The sequence below is a fragment of the Taeniopygia guttata genome, chromosome Z (assembly GCF_048771995.1).
Source record: "Taeniopygia guttata chromosome Z, bTaeGut7.mat, whole genome shotgun sequence".
Taxonomy (NCBI): domain Eukaryota; kingdom Metazoa; phylum Chordata; class Aves; order Passeriformes; family Estrildidae; genus Taeniopygia; species Taeniopygia guttata.
Window position 1 is genome coordinate 16,845,612 of NC_133063.1, and position 26,644 is coordinate 16,872,255.

At 37.6% G+C, this 26,644-nt stretch overlaps 1 protein-coding gene across 1 annotated transcript in view; it reads left to right on the forward strand.

Moving 5' to 3' along the window:
• TMC1 (transmembrane channel like 1) overlaps positions 1 to 26,644 on the forward strand; it is a 116,573-nt gene that overhangs the window by 49,182 nt on the left and 40,747 nt on the right. The window contains exons 2-6 of the mRNA XM_030258416.4: positions 12,101 to 12,219; positions 12,376 to 12,544; positions 20,740 to 20,802; positions 20,937 to 21,306; positions 24,870 to 25,010. Coding sequence (XP_030114276.4) covers positions 12,511 to 12,544; positions 20,740 to 20,802; positions 20,937 to 21,306; positions 24,870 to 25,010 — 608 coding nt within the window. The 5' untranslated portion in view covers positions 12,101 to 12,219; positions 12,376 to 12,510. The remainder of the gene's footprint in view (positions 1 to 12,100; positions 12,220 to 12,375; positions 12,545 to 20,739; positions 20,803 to 20,936; positions 21,307 to 24,869; positions 25,011 to 26,644) is intronic.

Sequence of the window (26,644 nt, forward strand, 5' to 3'; positions counted from 1 at the left end):
CCAATTTCCTTCCTAAGTGGGTCCACCATTTTCCCTACTCTTCCTTTTACCACCAGGATACTTGTAGGAATTTTTCTTGTTGGTCTTGATGTCCCTGTCAAGGTTTAATTCTATCATGGCTGTAGATTTCCCAACCCTTATTTTTCCCAGGTTATCTATCCTGGTTTCTATCCTCTGTAGGTTTCCTTTTTGTGTTTGAGTTTTTCCAGGAGCTTCTGTCTCATATACACAGGCTCCCTGGAATTTTTGCCAGACTTCCTTTTTGTAAGGCTACATCACTCCTAAAGTCCAGGGCAGTGAGATTGCTTCTTGTAATCCTCACTGCTGCAAGGATCTTGCCATTGAGCTTCACCTTCCTTGTCAGCCTCTCCTTGTTGCTGAGAACAAAGTTCAGCACAGCTCCTCTGCTTGTTGGCTTTTCTCTCACTTGAAGAAGGCTGAAGTCATCAGTGTATGCTGGGAGCCTCCTGGTTGCCTGTGCCCTTCTGTACTGTCCCTACAAAAGATGTCAGCGTGTTTGGAGTCCCCCATGAGGACCAGGACTTGACATTCAGAAGAATGTGAGGCTGCTCCTGTCAGTCTGTGGAGGGCCTCATCCACTTGGTCTCACTGGTCAGGCAGCCTGTAGCAGACCCACACTATGTCACCTGTCCCTGCCCTCCCTTTAATCCTGACCCACAAGCTCTCAGTTGGTCCCTCATCCATCCCTAAACAGAGCTCCATGTACTCCACCAGGTTACTGACATGAAGAGAGACACTCCCTCCTCATCTCTACTGCCTGTCCTTCCTGCACAGCCTGTGTCCTTCCATTCCAACACTGGAATGAATCATAGGAGTCATCTCACTACATCTCTGTGATTCCAGTAAGATCACAGTCCTGCAGACACAAGCATATCTCTAATTCTTCTTGTTTGTTCCCCATGTTGTGTGCATTTGCATGGAGGCACTTAGGTATGACTCCCTATGAGGCTGATTTACTAACTGCAGTGGTTGGAATTCTTTTGAACTGTTTCAGCTCTCCTGCTGATCTGTGATTCCTCTGTAGACTGTGAGTACCTGTTGCTGATCCTGACATAAGACTAGTAGGAATGGGATAGATTGAGGTTCCCATCTTCTGGCAACTTTAGTTTAAAGCAGCACCACTCCACACCGCTGCTCTGTTTCTCTGACTTAAATTGATAACTTGTGTTTAAATGAAGAAAATGAAAAATATTCTTTACAATTAGAACAAGACAAAAATTTAAAGAGGATTTAAGCCTTCAGCAGGACCTCATTATTAAAATAAAAAATGAAAAGGACAAGGCATGATATATTGTATTAAAGAATTTGGAAGAAACACTATGCTTGACAAAAACCTCATTCCCTCCCGATTTTTTTTTATTGATCCACTACACAAAGCACAAAATTCAAGAAATACTTGAACTTCATGAGCATTTTAATGTCAGTTTCTTCATTAAAGGTATCAGAGCTCATTGGAAAGGTGTAGTGAAGCCAGTGCTATCTGGCTATACCTTTGGCTAGGTATGTGGCCAGGCACAATAGGCTGAATCTGAAGTGAATTGCTTCTGCCTATTTAACTACTTCAGTATAGCCCAACCAGTGCTGCTCCACAGGAGAAAAAAGTAATGGCCAGCATAATTTTGAACCCACCAATGCTGGTAAAAGAACACTCCTTAAGGAAACACTGCAAAATGTTGAATCCTGTCAGAAGACAAGAAGGGTCTGTGTATTCACAGCACAAATATCCTCTTGCCATTTTTTTGAAACACTTTCCTCTGTTAAGTCCTAGATGATTCTAGTTCCCGTGAACAACTTGACTAACTGATTTCTGTAGCTTGTCCAGCTGAAGTGAAGTGTGGTTCAGTGTAGAGGCCACAGGGTCCATGAGCACCCTGGGGACTGTGGAGACTTCCTGGAACTCTTATGCTGACTGCTAGGGAGATGCCTCTTTCCTGCATGTGCGTTTGCAACATCACTAAAAGATTCTGATTCTCCTTTGCAAACGGGAAGCAGCACACAGCATCCCTCAGGCTAGTAAAACAGCAGGTGGTAAAATGCCTTGTCAACCCCAAGGAAGTGTTAGATATACTGGAGTGCCATCTACTGGCTCTTTTCCTCTCTAATAGGTAGATAAAAGTGCCAGCTTTGTGTATGTGTGTTACTTCATCCAGGACTATAATGTAGGTTGCATCCCAAGGAAGATCCTTCACTTCTCCCTCTGCATCCAGGACCCAGACCCCCAGAGACCTTCGCCCAGTTCCTAGACCTTCAAAGTCTTCATGCTGGTATTCAGACCAATCCTATTCATACCTCAGCATCCTAGTTCTTCCCTTGTAGTGGTTCTTCACACTCCTTACCATTTTTGCTGCCTTCGAAGGTATCTTGGGAGAGAAGCTCAAGTGCCTTCACTGAAACATTCAAACACTGTACACATAAGTAACAGCAAAACATTTATTCATAGAATCACAGAAATGTGGAATATTTCAGATCAGAAGATATCCATAATCATCGCTGAATGCATCTCCCTGCTCCTCTCAGAACTAACCATACAACTAGAGCATTATCCATAATCTCTGTGAACTCTGATAGACTTGGTGCTGTGACCGCTTCCCAGAGAGCATGTTTCAGTGACTGACAATGCTTTCAGTGAAGAATCTTTCCCTAAAAACCAATCTGAACTTCCTTTTAAGCAGATTTATTCCTCTAAAGTCGCTCTGGCTCCCCGAGAGAGGAAGTCAGCATCTCCCCTTTCACTGCTACACTTCAATGGGTTCCCTCCAAGTCTTAATTTCTCCAATATGCACAAGCCAAGTGACCCCAATGATACTGTTAAGTCCTGCTCTTGAGTCCTTTTACCCTCAGCTTGGTCACCTTGCTCTGAATATACTCCAGAATTTGATGTTCATACATTGAGGTGCCCAGAATTGACACAAGATTCAAGATGAGGCCACTCCAGTATAGAGTGGGACAATCACATCCCTTGACCAGCCAGTGATTCTGCGCTTGATAACTTCCTGGGAATGGTTGGTCCTTTTGACTGCCACAGAACACTGCTCACTCACATTCAACTTGCCACCAATCCAAATCCCCAAGTCTCTTTTTGTTGGGCTGCTTCCCTGACTCTTATCCCCCAGTTTGTACATACACCCAGGAATTTTCTGTCTTAGATGCAGAAAAAAGAGCACTTGCTCTTTTTAAATTTCATATGGTTTATGATTGCTCAGCTCTCTAGCCCATCCTAAGCTCTCTCTTAAGCTCCCTACCCTCAAAGGAGTTCACAGTTACTCCCAGTTTAGTATGGTAGGCAAAATCATTAAATGAATTTCCATTTGATTCCTGTGTCCAGATATTAAAGAGCACTGGCCCTAAATGCCAACTTGTTCTAACCCCAATTAATAAAATCCTTTGAGCCCAACCCATCAGACAATTGCTCACCCAAAGTATTATTGACTTGTCCAGCTGTGTTCTGGCCAATTTATCAGTAAGGATAACTGTGAGAGACATTACTAATATTAAAAAACACACACATTTCCTGGCTTCCTTTAGTCAACTACTAAGGAAATAAAAGGAAATTAACGTAGTTAAGCAGCACATTCCTTTTGTTAACCTGTGCTGGCTGTGACCAATGATTTTGTTGCTTCTCAAGTGTTTTTCAGTAGCTCCAATATTAATCTTCTCCATATTTTCAGCAGGCACTGTGAGACTGACAGGCCTGTAATTTCTGGCCTTCCTTCTTTCCCTTCTTGAAAACTTGGGCAAGGCTAGTTTCCAGTCCACTGAGACATCTCCAGACGCCCAAGATGTTGAAAATAATGGAGAGAAATCATGTGATGGTATCAGCCGGCTCTCTCGGTACCCCTGGAGTGATTTATGTGAGGAAGCAAGTTTTGAACAAGCATGGAGTTGATAGAGAGTGTATCTTGCCCCCAGTCATGGTCTTCCAACGCTGGACTCTGGGGACACCCGAGCCCACCACTGGTGTTGAAGACAAGAGCTGAAAAAGGCTTTAATGTTTTTGTTTTATCTGTGTCCCTATTTATGACCAAACTTGTCAAGCAACGGACCAGTGTTATGTCTGATCCTCCTTTAGCTTTTCAAATACTTGTAAAACCCTTTTTTTTGTCCTTCACAGTGCTAAGAACCTGAACTCCAATTGGTCTTGCATGCAGGAGAAACACAATTTCTCTGTACAATAAGGAACAAGCATTGCTATAGTTGTCCTGTGTTGCCTGTCCCTGTTTTCAATGTCTGTGCACCTTAATTTTCTGCCTAAGTTCTAGAAGCAAATCCCTGCTTAGCCAAGCTGGTGTTCTGCCATGCTAGCTTGATTTCTGCCACTTTGAAATTGCCTAGTTCTATTAAATTGTCACTCATAAGAGCTGGCAGAAAAGCAACCAGCCTTCATGGACCCAAGTAAATTCAAAAGCAAATCCTCAGAAGACCTTACTAAGTATACCCTTCTGCACCCTGAAATCTGCTCTTCCTGTGCTCTCTTTGTTTTCTTTCCCCTTCATTCTTACATAAAGTGTCTCCACAGTGTCACCTCCAGCTGCAAGAGCCATACATCCATTACATAAAATGCCACCCTTTCACCTTACCTGCCCTTCCTATGCATCCTGAAGGGGGCTGTAGCCCTCCAGCAAGGCACCCCAGTTACAGGATTCATCTCACCAGGTTTTGCTTTGCTAATGATGTGCTTTTTCTAGGACTGCCCCAAAAGCCAGTCCTATCTTCTCCTGCATTTTCCTTATATATATTTATAGACTTAAAGAAAAATCTTCAAATGCAATAGTAAGGATGGGACTGATCATTGGAGGAAAACTAGACTTTATTTAAAAAGAGGGGACAGCTGAATGGCAAGGTCAGTATATTTGAAAGTATTTATTTACACATGTCCACTTGTCTCTGTAGTTATGTCTGTCTTCTCTGTTGGTAAATGTTCTTCCTGTAGTGATGAATTCACAAAATTATTTGCAGGTGTTTTAAGTTTTACAGCCACATTTAGGTTTTTGATTCATGTGCCTTTTGAATACATGGAGATAGAATTAAGTTTCTACTTTTTTTCTCTTGTATGGAAGAAGAGATGGAATCAAGCATATAGATATTTCTTCTGTAGTTTTTCTACACTTTGTTGAGTGATACAATTTGTGCATGTAAGCATCCATTTAGTATTAGAAACACCAGCTAAAATGTAAGGTTTGCATGTCATACCAAAAGTGAACCGTTTCCAGAACCTTTTTCTCCTGTAGTTAGCTGCTGTCTGGGTGTCTCTTTGAAGTTATTTCCATACAATCAAACAAAAGAGTGCATTGTTTATATCACTGACAGATTGACCAAGAATGGTATTTTATCTCTACCATCCAAACAGTTGATTAATTTAGATATAACAGGTCATGGGAAGAACAGACATAACTGACATGATGCAAGATTAATGCAATTTAATTTTATGCTCTCTCTTTTGCTTCTTTTAGGCAAAACATCTGTTGAGTGGACCACACATTACTGCTCTCTTAAGTAATGAGACCACGATTTTCCTTTGATGTTTGATGCTGGTTTTGCTGTAAGGGGAGCCTATGCATTAAGGTCCAGCTGGTTTGCATGTGTTGCCATCTGTTCATAGATGAAACTGCAGAGCCACAGGAGAGGTCATAGAAAGACAGAATCACAGTATAAGCTGAGTTGGAAGAAGCCCATCCAGATCATTTAGTCCAACTCCAAGCCCTGCACAGGACATCCTAAGAATCATGTTGTGGGCCTAATAGCATTTCACAAACACTCCTTGAAGACTTGGTGCTGTGACCACTTACCTGGGGAGCCTGTTCCAGTGCTCAGCAGCCCTCTGGATGAAAAGCCATTTCCTGATATCCAGCCTACACTTCCCCTGACACAGTTTCATGCTGTCCTCTCACTGGTCACAAGAGTGCAGAGATCAGTGCCTGCCTTCTGCTTCCCCTCGTGAGGATGCTGAAGAGCACTATGAGGTCTCCCTTCAGTCTCCTCTGCCCCAGACAAGAGACTGAGGCACCTCAGCCACTTCTCACACGGTTTCCCCTCCAGACCCTTCACCATTTTCACTGCCCTCCTTGGATACTCTCCAACTGCTCAATGTCTGTTTTATGCTGTGGTGCCCAAAACTGCCCCCAGCACTCGAGGTGAGGCCACCCCAGCTCAGAGCAGATCAGGACAATCCCTCCCTTGGCTGGCTGGACATGCTGTCCCTGATGCCCCCCAGGACATGCTTGGCCCTCCTGGCTGCCAGGGCACTGCTGGCTCATGTCAGTGACCAGGACTCCAGGTCCTTTTCTGCAGTGCTGGTCTCCAGCCTCTCATTCCCCAGTCTCTGTGTACAGCCAGGGTTGCCTTTCCCAGATGTAGAATCCAGCACTTGTCCTTGTTAAACTTCATATGGTTGGTGATTGCTCAGCTCTCTTATTTATCAAGGTCTTTCTGCCCTTGGAGGAGTTGACAGTCATTCTAATTAAGTGCCATCTGCAAATATTCCTTTCAGTCCTGCATCCAAGTTGTTAATGAAGACCTTGACGAGCATAGGTCCAAGGATGGAGCCCTGCAGGTCCCCACTAGTGTCCCCACCAATGTTGCCCTGCTACTTCAGTGCCTTTCCATTGGAGTTTTTTCCCAGCAAACTTTAATCCAAATTTCTGTCTGACTCTCTGTTGTATATATGTATGTGTATGTATGTATATATGTATGTATGTATATCTGAAGAGTGATGGAAATAAAAAAATAATAATTTTATCCACTCCTGCATAAATGAGGAGCATTAAGTCAATTAATATAATTTGACAGACATGAACATGTGTGTGTGTAAAACTGCAATTAATGAGTAAGTGTTGCATCACATAATGAAAATAAGTGTGTGCTAACAGAATTGTAAAATTTTTTCCCAGAATTTGGCTGAGAGGCCAGGACTGTGCATGTTAGCCACAGAAAATGGATGCTGAAACCTCTGAGACCTTAAGAAACTTGAGGAAGAAAAGAAAGTTCTTTCCATGGCTTATACTTAGCTGTCTTACCTCCTCTTGGGGATAATTAGAAGGTTGAGCCAGGGCTTGGAGTACCAGGAACACCATAGATTTAAAATGTTGATTGAGGCATTTTGTCCCTGTAGTGATGGAGATCTTTGTTCTCAGGAATATGAGGTGGTGTTTTTTCGCAAGGATCTTGTGTTGCTAAATGATCACACAATGATTTTTGTTAAGACCCAAAAAGCAAGGATATTCTGAAAAAGTCTTTCAAAGTTGCCTTTGTCTTCCAGCAAATTCCAAAGCTTATGTGAAGAAAACTCACTGGCATGTCATAACGGTGTAGTTTTCTGTAAGATTTTTAGAATATTAGCTGATGATCTGAATTTTGTCCAAGTCATGGTAACTTTAAGACAGGTTTTAGTGTATTTACATTTATTGGTGTGTATTACGTTTAATGGTGTTTTTTTCTCCAATGAGATTTTATGTTACAAATAATTCTTTCAAGAATACTTAACTTTATAGCTTTGATTTTTAGGAGAATGTAATTTTATGGTTTTAAGCATATATTTGAACCCTCAGTTTGTGTATCCCAGATTTGAGCACGGCTATATTTTTCCAGTAATAGAAATAAATCTGGAGTGTTGTGCAGCCACAACTAAGTAGTAAATGCAATTATTTGAGCAGTGTGCCCATTTTTCAGCATGGCAGGTGCTACAAGCAGTCACAAAATCAGTCTCTACTGCTATTGTGTGCTGGTGGATATTAATAAAGAAAGCAAGTCTATAAATGGCAGAACAAGAGGACACAGTCTCAAGCTACGTCAGGGAAGGTTTAGGTTGGATATTAGGAAAAAACTTTTCACTGAAAGAATAATAAAATACTGGGATTGTCTTCCTAGGGAGGTGGTGGAATCACCATCTCTGGATATGTTTAAAAAAAGACTGGACTTGGCACTTGGTGCTATAGTCTAGTTGTGGTGTTAGGGCATAGGTTGGACTTGATGATCTTAGAGGTCTCTTCCAACCTCATTATTCTGTGATTCTGTGATTCTGTGATTCTGTGAAATGACCATTCATTCAGCCATTAATTTTGGCTAGAAGAAAGACAAGAATATGATTCTGAGTATAATTATTTAATTCTAAGTAATATTATCATTAGAGGAAATATATATATATATATATATATATATATATGCATATCTTCACATGAAATTCCTGAACATTTCTAGCTATACATTTCCAGAAATGGTACAAAGAACAGAATATATGGATCTGTAGAAACTCTCCTATTTCCTTTTCTAATTAAAAAAATTAGAGTGTTTTAGAGAATATTTAGGATTTTAAAATGGGTTTTAAAGTATTTTAAATTGACTTTTGAGTCTTTATAATAAGACATTCCAATTGCTAATAGAGCAGGATAGATTCATTGACCAGAATAGATTCACTGACCAAGACCACTAAAACATACCACCCAAATATCTTCATTCACATCAATTGATTAGAATTTTTAAAAATTGCTTCTTTGTGAGGCTTTTGATATTTTTTTCTTGCAACTCAATTCTTTTGTCTACCACGAGAATCTAATGAAGATTACATCTGCTGTACTTTTAGTTAAAATCCTATTTTTTTAGAAAAACTTGAAATACAGTATTTCAGAAATGTCAGAGAAATTACAAGTAGCTTTAGAAACAGTAATTGTCAGTGTGTTGGCATTCCCTGTAATTTTTCTGACTTAGTTGTTAGATTTCCTTTCCACAAAGGTCGCAGAGATCTCTACACAAATAAAGCTTTTTCTACAAGTAGATTTGAGGTGTAACTCTTTTCTCAATACCAGAGAGGCATAGAACAATGTTACTTGTGTTTCTGTTTATGGCATTCCCTAATCAATGCCCAGCAGCTGAACTCCTTGACTTGGGAATTAATAATTGAAAGGAATGCAAGTCCGATTTTGGAAGTTTATGGCATGAAATTAATCAATCTGATTTGTCTTCTGATGGTGCCTTTCCCCCTTACCAGGGTCCCCGCAGTGCCAGTGTCACCTCCCTGCTCTGATAGCACTGCTGCAGGCTGCTGCCCCTAGGGGAGGTTTTGACCCCCATCCCACCTCAGCCACTTCCTGCTGCAGTCTCCTGCTGCTCCCAGACTGATTGGCAAAATCATCCACTCAGCTGTGAAAAGATGTTGGATAATGAGGGTAGTAGGAACAGACTTGCCAGTTAATGCTGTTCAGACTCATCTGAGTCATTTGAATGCAGACTTAGGGAAAGATTGATATTAACTAGTACATTAGGATGAAAAATTCTTTTCTGCCAGCATGACAACAGTGTCATGCCTTTAGACTGTTTTTGAATCTACTTCCAGAACTCCCTGATTTTATAATATCCTTAGACAGGCAGTATATACACTTTACATGCCTCTAAACAAAATGACAATTTAAAATCCCATCCTGAAAAGAGTAATCTTCAGCAAAGTCTGTCAAAAAATAATTTGCTGCCCTATATTTTGCATTAAGTTTAGAAACAGAGGAAATATTCACCTTGAAACAAGTAAAAATGAACCGTCGCTGCATTTCATGGCTGTAGAAAGGGTTTTCAGCAGCTATGTTGAAGTGTGAAGAAGGAAATTACAGTGGTTGTTTGTGCATAGATGTGGCACTGTAACTTAAAGGCTGTTTACAAGCAAAACTGAGGCATGCAGATTTACTGAGGCATTAGTGTTTATACAAAACATGGTTAAGTCATAATTCTTTGGTGTCATTGCTCTTTTCCCTGGCTGGATTTATCTGTTTGGCAGATGGCTCTCACTTCAGCAGCGTGCAGAAGGGTATGCAGACCAGTACTTTCCAGTTCTTCTTCATTATGGGTCTTCAGCAATGATAGAGATAATTGTGTATTGCCATCCTCAGCTTTTTCCTACTGTGCATGCTTCAGCTCTTGGAATATATAGTAAGTGTTTCTGATAAAGAGATGGAGATTTGAAAAATGTGAAATGTTTGCCAACAATGGAAACTTTCACAGTGTTCAACAAACTCCATCAGGACTAAGACCGGTTCTCTCCACCTGTCTGCACTGGGACTATTTTAATATATTTTTATTTATTAATAGAATTCTGTATTCTTCTGATTTCATTGCTATTGTATAGAGCTAAATTAAAGTGGTTTGGGGTTGTTTGTTTGGATTTTAGTTTGTTTATTTGGTTTGGTTTGATTTACTTTTGTTTGGTTTGGTTTTTTGTCTTTCAAGCCTTGTGTGCTGTAAAGAGAACCTCGTGTAAATGAAAACTGTTCGCTCTTAATCTCTGATTAGTATTCAAACTCCCAGGGTAAAAGGAAATCTAGCACGTATCTCCTTGCTATGTTAGCTCCAGTGACAAGTCTCTCTTCAAAGGTTTGCAGCCTCTTCCTGTCTCCTGTCTCCTGACCCTGGCTGCCCTTTCCCACATCATGTCAAAATGTGAACTGCTTCTTCTTCTGCTAATACAATTGCTTGTGGACTGCGCTGTGGATGGGATCACTGCGCTAAGCTGACTTAAGAAACTGATTATTTGCTTTGATTAGTGATCCAGTTTGCACCACAGCCCCACAGTAACACACTGATGAGAGCAGCAAGTAGAGGAAGTTAAAGTGACATTTAACTCTACAGCCAAAAATATAAACTAAAAACTAGACTGGAAATGCTAACAAGTTGTACTTTTATACTGTACATAAAAGTACTGTTGTACTGTACTGTACATAAAAGTACTTAATGAAATCTGGTAGCTGACTGAGTCAGGGGACCTTAAGAAAAAAGCAAAATATTCACATTTCACGTACACCATAGCAAATACTGCTTTTTCATCTCTGATTTTTCTGTTTTGTGTTTTTTTTAGGGTAAGATTAATAAGTCAGCATTCATTTTTTCCCTTTTCTTTTCATATATCCAGTAAAATATTTTCCAATGCAGCTAATAGATGTAAGTGAGGTATTATTAATTTTAAATTCTGAAGAAGACTTATAGGAGCAGTGCTCTGGTCCCATTTTGACTGCAGCTACAAAATACTGTGTTAGAATTTTTTTGACTGCTTCTTTTTGCAAGTACTTGCAAATCCATGCTCATCATTCTTCCCAAGATATTCTTCTTTCTATTATTAAAGAAGTATAGAAGTCTACCAACTGAATTTTTAGAACATGATTATTACTTTCTGAATACTTGAAACATAGTCTAACTAGGGATATTCAGAGATGATTTGAATTCCTGTATTGTATTAGAAGTCTTTCTCAAGTATATAAAAACACAGGATCTAGGATGTTATGAAATGACTAATATAAGAATGCAACAAAAGGGAAAAAAACTAGTTCAGAAAAAAAGTTTTATAGCACAAGGACTCCTACAATTGTAAAGGCAGGCTGAATCTCTTGGGGAATATTTCAAACATATGATGTTAAAACTCTAAGAGAAATAGCAATGTTTCAAAACAAAACAAAAACCCATGCAGCTCCATGTTAAAGGAAAATGAAAAGGTAAGGTAGTCAGCCTCACTGGATTAACTTCCAAATAAACTTCCTTCAGATATCTGAATGACAGCTCCAAAGGAAAAAAAATATGGCTTTCATGGTCCTGTGTGTAAGAGGATCCAGACACCACTCAGGAGCATCTGAGAAGGAGGCTGTTCTGCAGATGTTTACACTCTTTTTCATCTGGGTCAAACTGAAAGAATTTCAGATAAAGACTTATGATGGAATTATCTAGTGAAATACAAATACTTAATGCAAGAATTGTATTTTGTGTTGTTTTATTTGTAACATATTCTTTCAGATTTTTACTTCCAAACCTGACTTGTCTTGTAAACTATATTTTGGCTTTCTTTCACTGTTAATTTAGATCAAAGGCCAATCTGTATAAAACTGGTAAACTCAGGATATAATGTCTAGATATAAAGGCATAAGCTAGAGTCCTAACAGAACTGAAAGGAGTGCAAATGCAAACCACCAGATAAGTCAGAATCTATCTGATTTTGCTAAGATTTTTTAAATCAGTGTCAGGCTGTTCTATTAAAGCTATGCAATTTAAGTATGTCTTTGGTAAAATTTGACTTTTGTGACAGAAAAATAATCCATGTAATTTTTTCCATGTGCAGAACTGTATATCTGAATACAGCATAAGAGCATACTCATGTGGACACTGTGCAAGCTCTTTCCTCAAGACACACCTCCTCCTTAAGGCACTTAAGCACTTAAACATTAGTGTTTGTCACAGGTAAGTTTGTTGCAGAAAAGCTTTTTCAGCAATAAAAATAAAGAAGGTGAATAACTTATTAGATTATTTTTATCCTAGCATGCCAAACCTAAATAGTAAACTAAACATTCATGAAAGATTTATCACTTACGAAATTAGTATCTTCTTATATTTCAGTGACTGAAACTTCACCAGCGACACCCATTCAATGGCAAGCAGGATGATATTGTGGTATGCTTCTTCTTGAGCCACTCAGACTTCAGAAACTCTCCTGTATATCCAGCACCTGCAGCAGCCCTGTGAAATAGCACGATGACTAAACAGGACAAATCAACAGAAGGAAATGGTAATTACAAATATAATTATGTAACTTCGGCACATATTCATTTTCTGCATGTAGCTCAACAGTGTGAAAAATCTGTTTTCTTTTACTTCTTTTTAATGTAAATTCCTGGTAGTCACAATTCATTATCTTTTGTTCAGAAATGTGTTTTGTTTGGAAGATGACTAGTTGTAGCATGGTAGTGTGGCATTCCACTGATTAGTAAATCAAAAGATTGTGACTACAGCCCTGTTACTTGTCTTACACTTTTATGTTGTTTGTATGAAAGACTAAGAAAACAGTGTTATTTTGTGGCTTCTGTAAGGTGCACAAAAAATGCCTCTTTTTCTTACTGCTTTCAATATTTATTATGAAATGTCGAACATTCTTCATAGTAAGATTAACAGTATTTCTATACTAATACTATACTGTTCTGGATCTAAGAAATGTTTTTTGTAGGATAATAATGCCTAATGGCTTATTCTGGCAATGTGCAAAGCAAGTCTAACATGGGAATTGCTCTCAGTTCTCATGAGCAGTGCTACTCTTTCTAAAGCAAAGATCTCTATTGTATGCAACAAGCATGATGTTTCTTGTCTTTAGCATGGGAGGAAATTGCCAGGGACCTTATTTTTTAGGTCTTGCTAAGTACCAGGGCTAATACTAATAGCAGAGTTTCTGAGAGTTTTAATCCATAACTGTAACACTTGGTATTAATAAAATATGTTCAACTTCAATAAAAACATCAGAAGGCACTGCTGTGAGCATTTTGACAGAATAAAACAACCAATTCATTTTAAAAGTCCATCTTATTTGCTTTCCTTTTGTTGTCTGAGCATCTCTTATTTTGCTCCACCTCAATTTTTTTTCTACAACATCCTTTACTGACCAATTTAATTTTCGAGCGGTATATGCTAATTGAACAAATTTTAACAAAAGAGAATCACAGAAATTAATGCAGCATAGGAAAAATACTTAATAGCTACAATAGAATTTTTATCTCCATAAGAAACCTTATAAGCATGACCATGGAACATACACATTTTTATAAGCATTTATAATGAACAAATTCTATTACTAAAAAGGTTCTAAGTTTGCCATAAATATCTGCCTTTTACTCAAAAATACCTGACTGAATTGACTTGTATTGTGATTCAATGACTTTATTATTCATTTGAATTACAGAGGATATCATTCCCATGGCAAGCCAATACTGCACACTTTTTACATGGAGAAGAAAAACATTTTTGTTGCTGAATCATGATCACTCTTTGACACCTCTTTTTCTTCCAATGAAAATTTATCTTGTATATATAATTTACAGTAAAACCTAACAATCTTAATGACAACTATGTGTGTATTTGGTGATGAGATCTTGTGAGTAAGCTTAGGACTACATTATGATTTCAGAACTTATGAAAAGCTGAACCTCTATTACAAGTAACTATAAGGCATTTCCAGAATGTAGTTCTCAATCCACTTTTAACTTAAAAAGTCCAGGGGCTGGAGTTATATAGCACAGAGTTCAGGAATATTGTTCTAATCTATTTCCAGTTTCTTTACAGGAGGTTTTGTATCATCACTGCTGACAGTCCAGAGGAATATTCTTGTAACAGTTTCAAGTAATGCATTTTTGCTTTTTGATATCTTTATCTAGTGAAACCAGAGATTTGGTGGTTTGGTGGTTCTTTTTGTTTCACAGCATATCCTCTGCCAAGTCTAAGATAGTAGGAGAGGTATGGTTCATTATGATGAGTTCATGAATGTGAATTCATTGTTCTTGGCATCTTATACAGGAAAAGACAACCTAGGTCAAAAATCTTCAGAGTGGATTTTTAAAAGGGAGCAGCAGATAAGTTCCTATTACCATCTAAAAATAGTAAAAAGAATATGTGGGGACCTGGTCAGCTCTAGTTATCAACCTTAAAAGACCTTTCTTCTCATGAAATACAATTGACTTCATATCCAATAAGAACCCTTCATTTTTAACTGGAATATAAACTCTTTTCTCCATATTATCACATCTTCTTCCCATTTTAACAGCATTATTAGTGGATGACAATAAATAAATAAATAAATAAATAAATCCCATTTCAGAACTGGAAAAGGCCAGATTGGTATGGTTTAGTGCAGTCTAAGACTTCTCAAGGTGCACTGAACACTTACAATTCTGATCCTAATTCTTGCAGTAAAGCCTGCAATGAAAATGGAAAATTGCCTACCACTACCCCATTGAGTGATGAAGGCCAAGTGCAAGTGTTGTGTCCTGTTGTTTTATTACAGTAAACAGTGTGCCCTGCAAGCTGGTCAGCTCTCTAGCCTTGGATAAGGCAAAGCACCCAAGATTAGACTTTTGTAAGGAACAGGTAGGAGAACGCAGCTGTATCCACAGGGATGGAGTAAGGTAAAGAGGCCTGGAAACTTTCACCCATTTCCCTGAAGGGGGTAAAATACTGAGGGTCTTCTCATTGAACTGTCTTCCCCCTTGACCTTTTGTAAGCCTTATAACGGTAATATCAGATTTTAGAAACCTTTCACTGAAATCATTCAATAAACAACTTATTTATCCCTGAGGGGAGGATTAGCCTAGAAGTCCTGACCCTCAAACTGAGAGCTACCTATAAAACCTTGCCATGTATAAGTACAGCCAGAAGGAAACTGTGAAGAAAGAGGAGAGTGCAATCAGATTATGTATCCCATGCTAGCCACAGTATCAATGTGATCTATGTGAGCTCAGTCTCTGACCTTTCAGAGAAAGGTAGGGAAAGTAGAAAACCAGTAATTTTTTCTTACCAATGGACAAGAAATGAGCTATTTATGGATGTGAATTTAATGGATTTAATTTGCTCCCTGTGGTCTCCAGCTGTACTTTTCAAATATTGATTTCAAACACTTCAAATATTAAATGGGCAAATTTCCTTTACTGCAGAGAGGGAAAACCCACTACCCCAGAGACAGTTTCTGGAAACAATTCAGGCATATATATAGGTCTGCAGGCCACAGCATTGTACATTAAGACCAGTAAGTCTTCCAAGACCCTGGTGTCCTTATGACACTGAAGCATAAATATTCTATCTACTTGGGTATTTATGATATTGCCAATTTAGATGGAAAAAATAAGCAATATGTTATCTTATTTTTCAGTTTGTGTGTAACTGAATAATAATAATTATTATTTTACTTTATCAATTCATAGCTACTGCAGGTCAGGATACATTTTTTGAGTTGTGTGATTTTTATGTGTGTTCATTAAAAGTAAAATTTGTGATGCATACTGGGAAAAACAGAGGAAAAATAAAGCATGGTCTGAAATACTGAGTGTTATAGTTGCTCTATACATTTTTATTTGAGGTTTCTCAAATAATTTTTATTTGAGGTTTCTGTTTTTCCAGCTCTCTTCTTTTGTGCCCAACGTGAGCCAAAGTGTTCTTCCCAAAGTCTGGAAAGAGACTAAGAGCATGGGGTCTCTAGTGTTAAGGTCACAAATCTTGCATGTTGAAACCTTCACTAATTCACTTTTCCAATAGACTTTCTGTGAATCTTGATATATTATTTTTGGTGTATTTCACAGGTATTATTTCCAGTTATATTTATTGTTACAGGAGTGTTGTGAGATGCTGTCATATATCCATGATTAGAAAGAATAATATGGAAATGTACGTAAATATATAGAACTGTACATTATATAACACTATCCTTTTTTGACTAGTACTTTCCAGGCATTTATTGTCTAATACAATCTTGCATTTCTGACATTTCCTCTTGTTGAACAATCAGTTTATTATCTACCTAGGCTGATGTCTTTCCAGCACTTAAAGAACATGGTCTAGTTCAGAGGCAAACACAGTAGTTGCTTCCAAAACTCTGTTGGCACATGATCCATTTCACACTGGCTTGACAATTAATTAAGTAGACATTTATTTTTATAACATATACGAAAAGTCAGACATAATTTTTATATACAGGTTACTTTGTATTCCACTGAATTTTTTGTAGTACCAAAATGCAGAATTGCTTAGCAGCGGTCAGCTTTACACAGTAGTAGTGGGAGCACAGATATACAAGAATGAGCCAAGTTCTATGAGTTAGTTTCAAGGATTATTATCCCTCTCATGGTGGAAGGTCCATAAAACTATGTCAGTGTAGAATAAGTTTAAAAAAATCCAAAGCAGGAAATCTGGGTAATAGCTTCTGATACAATGTGTAAAAACAACTCGGGAAAGCAAGTTCAGGGTAAAATTATTCTTATCATCTGCTAAGCAGACACCTGCTAGAACAAAGACTACAGTGTTATGCATTTTTCCTGCCCTTAGCTCCCTCAGAAGCCAACATGTCAGTGTTTGGAGCCCTCTCCCTGAGCTGTCTGATATTCTGCCTTGTGTCTGTGACTTGCAAGTTGGTCTGAGCCAATATTCAGGACACCTTCTTTAAGTCTTGTAGTCCTGTTTATGGGTATAGTCTAAATAAGACTTCGGGTAAAATGATAGCTTACTTAAATTACACTATCACTGCCCTTAATCTAGAAAGATGAGAAAGTTTCCCTTAAACTACTTGGAAAAAAAATGAGAACATGATTAGATTTCCTAGACTAAAATGAGTTATAGACTATATCTTTGAATATACTTAATGATACATATGCAAATATACTGTCATTAGGACAAGATGATGTATCCTGGAAAGTGTAGCAATTGAGCTTTTGCTCTGGGTCAGACTAACTCCAGTTAGCTGAGTCAGAGGCTGCTATTAGCCCTATGAATATTAACACTGTGAAGATAAGGGGTTCTATCAACCCTTTTCTGGAAAAATTGGTAATTCTAGAGAATGCTTTTGTGATACTTTGTTGTTTTTACAGGAGGATTCACTGAACATTTAATAAGAGGGATCATATGATCTGTTTAAAAATTCCCAAGACTAGTATATGAATTTCTCCTATAGTGAGGATTTTTTTTCCTGCAATGAATACTACAATTTAGCGAACCAAAGCATAAAAAATACATTTTGACTCTCTGTAGGATGCAAATACAATGCCTGAGAAATGAAGTCTACTGTTTGTTAATGTTGCAGTTTACAGCAGAACATTTAAATTAAGTTCTAAACTGCATTTAGATATAGTGTCATCACAAAGTGTTATCTGCGTTGGAACATTGTTGAAATGCTTTTTTGGTAATTCGTTGAGACAGGCTTTTGCACAAACACCTGAATTGCTGCATTATGAGCTGGCTAGCCTGTTCCTTTCCTCTTTGAAAAGTATAATAGAGTTTATGACCTGAAATAGTTTGATACTACTACTGCTACTACTACTACTACTACTACTACTACTACTACTACTACTACTACTACTACTAATTTTTCTTTTACTCAAATACCCATCCAACTATCAACACTGACCTTTCAATAATAAGTGAAAAACAATCAGACACAAAAAGTTAGTAAAACAGCTTGTCTGAAATACAAGTTGCCAGGGGTAGCTGCAATGTGGAAGAGCTGTGTAGTTTACATGAAACCATACATATATGTAGTTTGTAGTTCTCAGGGGTGACAAAACTCTTCTATTCCTTCTCCTCAGGGATTTTTTTTCTCTTCTAAACAGCACCAACTGCTATCACCACTGTCACAATCAATAACTTTTAGTTCTACTTTGGGCTTCAGCAAAATGCTCTCTGTGTGCACCTATGACCTGGAAGAGGTCTCTTATTCTGTAGATATACCAGAGTGAGAAGGCCACACCTCTGACAGTCTTCATATTAGCACACCTTATCTCCATATGAAGTTCAGTTTGTAGATACAATTTTAAATCTTTGCAGACATAAATTTTGAAAGTGCACTAGTGCTTGCTGGACATGTCTATAATACCCATTTCTAGCTGATAGCCCCATGTAATCACTTGTCATGCTTTCTAGGTTTGTTCTATGGCAATGTATATTTCTGTTTGATTTTAGGCTTTTCCCTTACTTTTAAAAAAATTGTTCTTTATCACTCATGTTCCTAATAATTCAGATGAAAAACCCCATTAACATAACTTAATATTCAGATACAGTCACCCATAGCAGCGTTTTCAATGTTGTTTTCAAGCAGTCTGAAATTTGTAAATTACCTTAGATTTTTATCTGAAATTTTCAGCGTAGTGAATTTGCTTTTCTTATGCTACAAGAATTAAACAGATTCCAGCAGCTATCTTCTACCTTGTATAAGTCTCTGTGTCTCACAATCCTTTGTCACTGTCATTGTTGTGTCAATATATTGTCAACCCAAGCTTGGTAGACTTCACTGCTGATGCATGTTTCAGTATATATGATAAACTTCCATTTGTTTGCTTGTTGTATGGGCTCATCAGGCTGCACTGAGGCCAATCTCTAACCAATAAAGTGCTTTTCTGGGAATTTCTGTTTGGCCATAGGAGATCAGCCGCAGCATTTGGTTTGATAAGAGGCTGTGCCCTACTGCTGCATGTGAAGTATCTCTTCAGAGGTGTTTGTCTGCACCTTTGCAATCTTTCAATAGCAGCACAATGCTCTTTATCAAAGGAGATCCTGTTACTGTCAGCACCAGAAGGCATATGTCCAGGCAGAACAAAGGAGCACTTATTGTCACATTCCGACGATATCGGATGACAATATTTTCACATAATCTTAAAAATTATGGTGCAGACACTGCAGAAGTGATAGAAAGTGTTAATAACAATTAGATGTTTTGTGTAGGGAAGTTAGACTCACTTTTAATATGCCAGTTAAATTCTGGTTAATAACACTTTGTCTGTTACCGCACATAGTGAAAGAAGACCCTGGATTCCTTCTTGTTTGGAGCCTGACCTGCTCTTTATTTTACTCCTTTTCTTTGATGTTAGGCAAAGTCAAGAAGTTAGCCACAGCAGTCCCTAAATAAATAAATTTGTGAATGAATTTTCAATTAATTGGTAGTGGCTTAGTAAAATTTATAAAAGAAATTGGGCAACCAGGGATGTGTGAAGAAAGATTATAAAGAAAAATTCAGAAATGCTAGAGATGATTGAAAAAGGAAGACACCTGCAGTTTCTTACCTGAAAAATGCAACTACAAGAATCAGCAACTATCAGCTATCCAGAGGGGAAACTGGACAGTATATACATAGAATATACTACTAGCTACTTCTACTATTTCATGGTAATCTCTGTAAATCTTCTTATTAATTTCCTATTACCATCTATTTCTATAAATACCACCAAAGTGTCTAAAGTGCTTAGCCACACATACAAGCTCAAAAATATCTCAAAAGGGCCCATTAGAATTTGGCTTCTCAGATATTGCTTCTGAAGAAACTTTCCTAGGGAATATCAGTAGCAGTTTCAGAAGCAGTTTCAGATTACTTACAAGTTAAGTGATATGTTAATACCAATGTATTCAAAGAACAAATTAATTAGATATTAATTAGATATTATAATGGATATAATACATATGAGAGTATTTTTATAATTTATTTTATTCTCTATAAATCCATTATGCCAGTTTCAAAGTGTACCAGGCAAATGAAGTGGATAATTTTCTGCTTATTGATAGGTAGTACAGACATTGTCTCTCATTGAACTTATTGAAAATGACTGAGAATGAAAAATTAAGCAAATGGTTTCTAGGGAGAAATACTACAATCTTCTAAAAATAGACTATCCCTCTAAAGCCTTCAATGTTAAAAATATCTCACATGATAGAGTGGTAGAATAGAACTTGTGGTGGAGCATACAAGTGAGCTGGATCAAGTTTTGCCCCTGTGCTTAGAGATTTGGTTGTAGGTCTGCTCTTCTGGAACTGCACTCTTCAGCTGGGCTACAGGTCTGGAGCTTCATGCCCTACAGTCAAATCAGAAAATTATTCTTTTAGTATTTTTTTTTTTAATCTCATCAAGTTATTTATCTCTCATGTTTAAGAAAATATCAAAGAATTGCCTGAGAAGCATTTTCACCCTTGTTTTCCAAATTTTAGGGATTTTTTAGCATCCTCCTTTCCTATATATTGCTTCCTCAAGAAGGAGCTCTTCCCAGTGTCCCTTTGTGGCACATTTATTTGAGCACTGAAGGAAAGTGTAACTGGTTTTTCTGTCTTCATCTTACCTCTTGAAAACTGTTGGCCACGTTCCAAAAGGCTGGATTCATAAAATGTTGTAAAGAGGTACAAAGCAGAAATCCCTGAATTGTAATGATAGATCTACCCTTCACATCCACTGGCTTTTTTTTTTTTTTCACTTGACAGATGGCAGTGATGACAATGAAGAAGGCAGTGCAGTTGAGAATGAAGAAACTGCCAAAGGAACAGGTCAGTAAGGTGGATTACTTTGAGGCCAGACACAGATGCTTTCTGGTTGTTGGTAAGAATGAAGGAGGAGGAAAAGTCTCCTTCTAAGATATATCCTCCTCTCATGTGTTTTTATGTTTTTTAATAAATCACAGATAAAGGGAGGAAGAGAGCAACACCAAGAACCAGAAGAGCGCATGCCAGAGGGAGAGATAAACATGGTGATGAGGAGGATGAGGATGATGAAGATGGGACAAGGAGAGCTGGACATCGCAGGCACAGAAACCGTAGACGAGGACGAGCAGCTGGAAATGAGGCCAGTGATTCTGATATGGAGCCTGCAAAAGCCAGGAAGAATCAAGCAAATCAAAAATCCAAGGAAGATGATGAAGAAGATGAAGATGAGAAAGGGGGTAAAAGTGGGAAAGGTAAAAATGAGAAGAAAGGGGATAAAAAGTCTGACAAAAAAGGGAAAAAAGAGAAGGCCAACAAGAAGAAAAAAGACAAAAAGAAATCAGGATCAGGGTAATTGTTTGTTTGTTTTTTTTTTCTTATAATAAAACTGTAGTTATCTTATACAAAACCTGTTTTCACTTCTAGCTGTGAAATACCAAGAGTCAGTATGACTCCTTTACTTGTGACAGTCGAATTAGAGATGGACAGACATTCTTTGTCCTGCAATAAAGAAATGATGGCTGAGTGAAATTAAAACTTTCCATAAAATCATATAGAATTATATTACAAGTTTATGAGCTGTTATTTAGAGAAAGAGAGTGAAAATGATAGAGAAGAGAAAGTGGTAGTGGTAGAGGGAGGTGATAATATATGAGATCTGTCCTGCTTTTTTCTTTGTACAAAACAAAAACTCCCCAAACTCCAAGCTGATAACCTTCCAAGAAAGCCAAGTTTTATTTCCAGTATAGAACTAAAATTTTGATGCTTCTCAGAAGATTACATTCTTGTTTCCCAGCCAGTTTTGAGCCAGCTTTTTTAGATCAGTGCCAAAATTTCAAGAACCCGGAACCAAAATTTTCTGGTTTAGTTGTTTTTTTTGAAACTTAAATATTCCGCTCTTGGTTAATTTGTGGTGGTGAGTTTCCCAGGGTAATGCCATGGTGAAAGGAGTTCTTTCTTGGTGAGTTTCAAATCTTCTGTTCTTAGATATCAATGGTTGTTGATGAGGCTCATTGTTGCCTGTTACTGAAGGTGTGAGGTGGGCCTGCTCTACACTGTTCATAATAATCAATCCCAAAATATCACTGATGAATGCTCCTTTAGTCTCCGTGTGGGGGTTGGAGGTGTTCATGGGTTAAAAACTGGTTTAGTTCTTTACTGCCTTGTTTCATTTTTTCTGACTGATTTTCAAAACTCTTTGCAGTCACATGAGAAAAAAAATGGGAATGGGATCATATTCTTCCTATTGCATAGGTCTATCTGTGAGTAAATAAACTGACTTTTCTTAAGTCAGTTTATACTTTTGCTCGAGAGTATAAAACTTCTGTGAAGCCTGGAGGTACATGGAAGATTAACACACTGCTTATTTTTTCTAACTGAATAATATTAACTGATAGACAATGCTATGGGGATAATCTATATAAATAGAATTTACATAAAAAACTAGAAAGAAATATTTCAAATTTAGTCTAATTTATAAATTATCATGCTATACTCTCAAAGTCATACCAGTCTTATCCTGTAATATCCTAGCTCAAAGAAAACATTTTCATCTTAATTTTTAATGCTATTAATAGAAATCACAAGAAGAGTAGATTACATCCATAAAGAAGAGATGAAACTAAAACCAAAATAGAGATGTATAATAAGGTTGTAAAACCAATGACAGATCAATAGAATGAAGAAATTCATTGTGTGTGTAACTTGAAGAAGCATTTGGTTTCAAGAGCTCTACTGATTTAGATGTGTGTTGAATTGGAGCCAAGGAGGATGGGGTTTTTATGTCAAGATATTTATTGATACTTAATGCTTTATGTTGGCCTGCTGATCACAATGAACCCTTCTGTCGTTCAAATGTGTGAATGAAAACCTTTCATGAAAGGCTAAGACTTTTGGTTGCAGAAGACATAATTTTGATATCCTGGCTTAAATAACATGATGTTTCACCAATGCAGATGAATGAAAGATCTGCTGTTACTCCACCAAGTTTGTCTGCATAATGCAAACATGTTAGAAAATACTGATTTCTTAAAGAAACTCTGAAATTTGGATTTTTTATTATTTTTCTGTTTCCAAAGGAAAGTGAAGAATGGAAGATGAGACATGTTTGTAAAGACAAACAAAGCAATAGCTGGCAAAGGGAGGGAGAAAGACTTGTAATATGGCCAGATAGTGACAGAACAAGGGGCAAAGGTTTTAAACTGAAAAAGAACAAGTTTATAATAGATGTTAGGAAGAAATTCTTTACTCAGAGTGTGGTGTAGAACTGGATCAAGTTGCTCAGAGAAGCTGTGGATGCCCCACATCTGGGGAGGGTTCAAGGCCAGGCTGGATGGGATCCTGAGCAACCTGATCTCATGATACTGGCATACATGCGGAGTGGGTTGGAGAGAGATGATTTTTGAGGTGTCTTCCAGGCCAAACCATTCTGTGATTCTATGGCTATATGACAATAAACAGCATTTTAACCTTTAAAGCAGGGTGACCTACAGCTGTGGAAGCTTTTTTCTTTGCTTTGCTAACTTCTGTGCGTCTGAAAGTTTTCAGCTCATCCCCTAACCTTTTGCTATAATTAAGCAAAATTTATGAAGATTATAGGCAGATGATCAATAAGAGATTAGTATTTTTCTGTGTTTCAAAGAGTATTTTGCTTTTATTTTATTTGTTTTGAATCCTAGAAATATTCTTGCTGGTAAACTCTTGCATCATTTATACCATTTAGATATCTAAAAAGATCTGTGTTATCTTATCTACCTGTGTTTTGGAATAAGAAAAGTTTTATAATTTTTAAATTATTCAGAAGATAGAGCTTATACATTAGGTGATGAATAATTCAGCTCTCACATTGGATCTTGGATATCAAACTCTCAGAAAGGTGAAGTATGAGCAAAAGAGTATGAAAACTGCTTGCTTGATAAAGTCAGAATAAATTTTTCTCGAATCAAGCCATCAAGAAAACCATTTAAAAAACCCAAACAAACCTGCAATATAGTTTTAAACATTCATAAGACAAACAAACAAGCAAGCAAATCAACAAAAGAAGTGAACGAAAGCACAACAAGAACAGATAGAAATGCATCAAACTGCTATCACCAAGAGGTCCCTTAGTGGTAGTTGTCACTGTCAGCTTTTTAGGGCAGAAAGTCAGTCTATTGATTTCCTTTTTATCATCTTCCTGGCATAAAAAGAAGAAATGTCTGTTGCTAATGAATTGCTACATGCCATTATATGAGACGCAAGATTACTCATAGAAAAGGGTATCTATGCAGAGTTTAGAAAAGTGAATACTGTTTAAATCAGCAATTTTTGCAAAGATATTGTAAACTGATCTATAGATAATAAAGTCAGATCACAGACACAACATACCTGGAGATGCGACTACAATTGCACCTCCTTTCCTTGAGTGCTTGCTGCAATGTGGCTTTGAATTTTTTCCCATCTATGAAATGTTATTTCCTTGGTTAGTGCATGGGCTGTCATTTGGTGTTTAAATTTGTTTTAGCTGAGGCTGTGGTGTCTCTTCTTTCTACTCAGTGACACACTGAAGTGAAGGAGTTTTCCTTTATGGCTGCAGTTATGGCATCCTCACTTGACCATAGTGAGTTTGGGTAGGAGGCTGATTACAGGTGGAGAAAAAAAATATGACTGTCAGATTTTTCCCTAAGAGTGCTGCTCACTGTCCCTGTGATGCTGAAAATTTAGTGCTGGTTCATCTGCAGTTCTCCTACACTTTTTGTGCCTTTCATACTAAAATTAATAAGTCTAAATGAAGTGTGTCCTCCCTTCTGTGCAAGTGTGAAGGCATTAATCTAGTCTCAAATTTAACAGAAATTAACACAAAGTACATTTTTCTGTGAAAACTTCTGTCTTATCTGAGTTTTGATGATGTTTTTTGTTCCTACATTTCTTTGAAGTTCTGATTCTGAATCTGAGGAAGAGCCAATTACAGAGGAGGAGTTGGCCAAGCTGAAAGAAGAGGTAGAAGAAAAAAAGAAACTGATTGCCACACTACGAAACAAGCCATGGAAGATGAAAAAGAAGTTGTCTGTCCTGAAGTATGGTTTGATTTCCATAATGAATATCTGCTGTTTTGCTTTGCACTGTTTTTCTAAATTTTCACTTTAGTTCTGCACCGACTCACAAGATTAGACCATCTCTAATCTCTCTTGCCGAGGAGGTGTGTTGGCAGTAAGTGGAGGTAAATGGTCTGCAGATCACTGCTTTCTTGTCCCAGTAGAGCTGAAATCAAATATGGAAATCTAATATCATATTTTTTTCAGAATTTCTATTACAACCCAGTGCAAAATCTTTTCCTTTTCTTCAGTTAGGCTGATGTTCATGAATTCTTCCATTTGTGAGATTAATATCTCCTTAATAGCTCTAAGAAAATTGATGAAATTGCAGGATTACCTAAAGATTGCTAGAGAGAAAGGTGAATATTTTTCTCTCTAGTCTGACTTATAAGAAAGTAAAAAAATTTGACTTATAAAGAAACAATCTCTTTGGAAGCAGAACTTGTACTTTGATGCAGTTTTATTTATGCCACATAGAAATCTGTATTTTGCCCTAGCACACCAATCACTATATTTACTTGGAAGCCAAAAATGAAATATTTATTTACATTTAAAATTCCACCAAGCACAGGAACTGAGTAAATTGGGAGAACGTTGTTCTTTTGACAAAACTGTTATGCTCCCCCATTTTAGATAACTAATTTGCTGCAGCAATACCAAGACACCAATGAAACATAGCTAGCAGAGAAAGGATGGTCTGTCCTGCAGAGATTTTTTAATATGAACAGAAAACACAGACTTGAAATACGGTGTGGAAAGTCTATAGATTTGTTCTTTTAGAAGGTAAAGTAATTTTGGAAAGAGGTAGTGAAAAGACTCAAAGTAGGTAAAAGGGAACAGTATCTAGGAGATGTAGTGTAGAAGAATTGTGAAGGTAAGAGAACTTTCACCAAACATAAATGAGAAAATAAGGTTTTGGATAGCCTACAGCTGAAGGATCCCCATGTACATAAACTTACCATTTGTTTCTAGTCTTCCTAAGGAGAAAGCTTCTATTTTTACAGCCATTCTGCTATGCCATAATTCCTAGCGATTCCAAGGAAACTTCATGGCTTGGTATGTACCTTAGACTATTTTCCACTATTGCTTTTCCATGTGGGCAGTGATGATGCTGCAACCTGTAGCTCAGGGATGAGCCCAAGAGACACTTCTGGGCCTTGCGATATCTGGTGAGGAAAGTTGGCTCCGAAGTTATTTTTTCTGCAATACTTCCAGTTATGGGCAATGATATTGGAGGAAACAGATGCACCCAGTCTATTAGTACAATAATTCATGGAAAAAATCCTCCTAGAAATTCTACTAAGGCTCTTGGAAGATGGGGAGGTGATTTGAGACAATAAGTACCTCTTCACCAGGGAAAGAACTGCCTGAACAAACCTTCTGTGATGAAGTTACTACATTAGTGGACAAAGGGAGGGACTTCCTTTAGCTGGACTTCTGTAAGGTCTTTGACATGGTACCCCACAAAATCCTCTCCCAATATTGGAAAGATATGGATTAAATGGCTGTACTGTAAGTTGCTAAGAAATTGTTTGAATGGTCACACTAGGAAGCTGATGTTCAATGTCTGCTTGGATAGCCCTTCGAAGGACTTCCAAGTGCTGGTGGATGGAAAA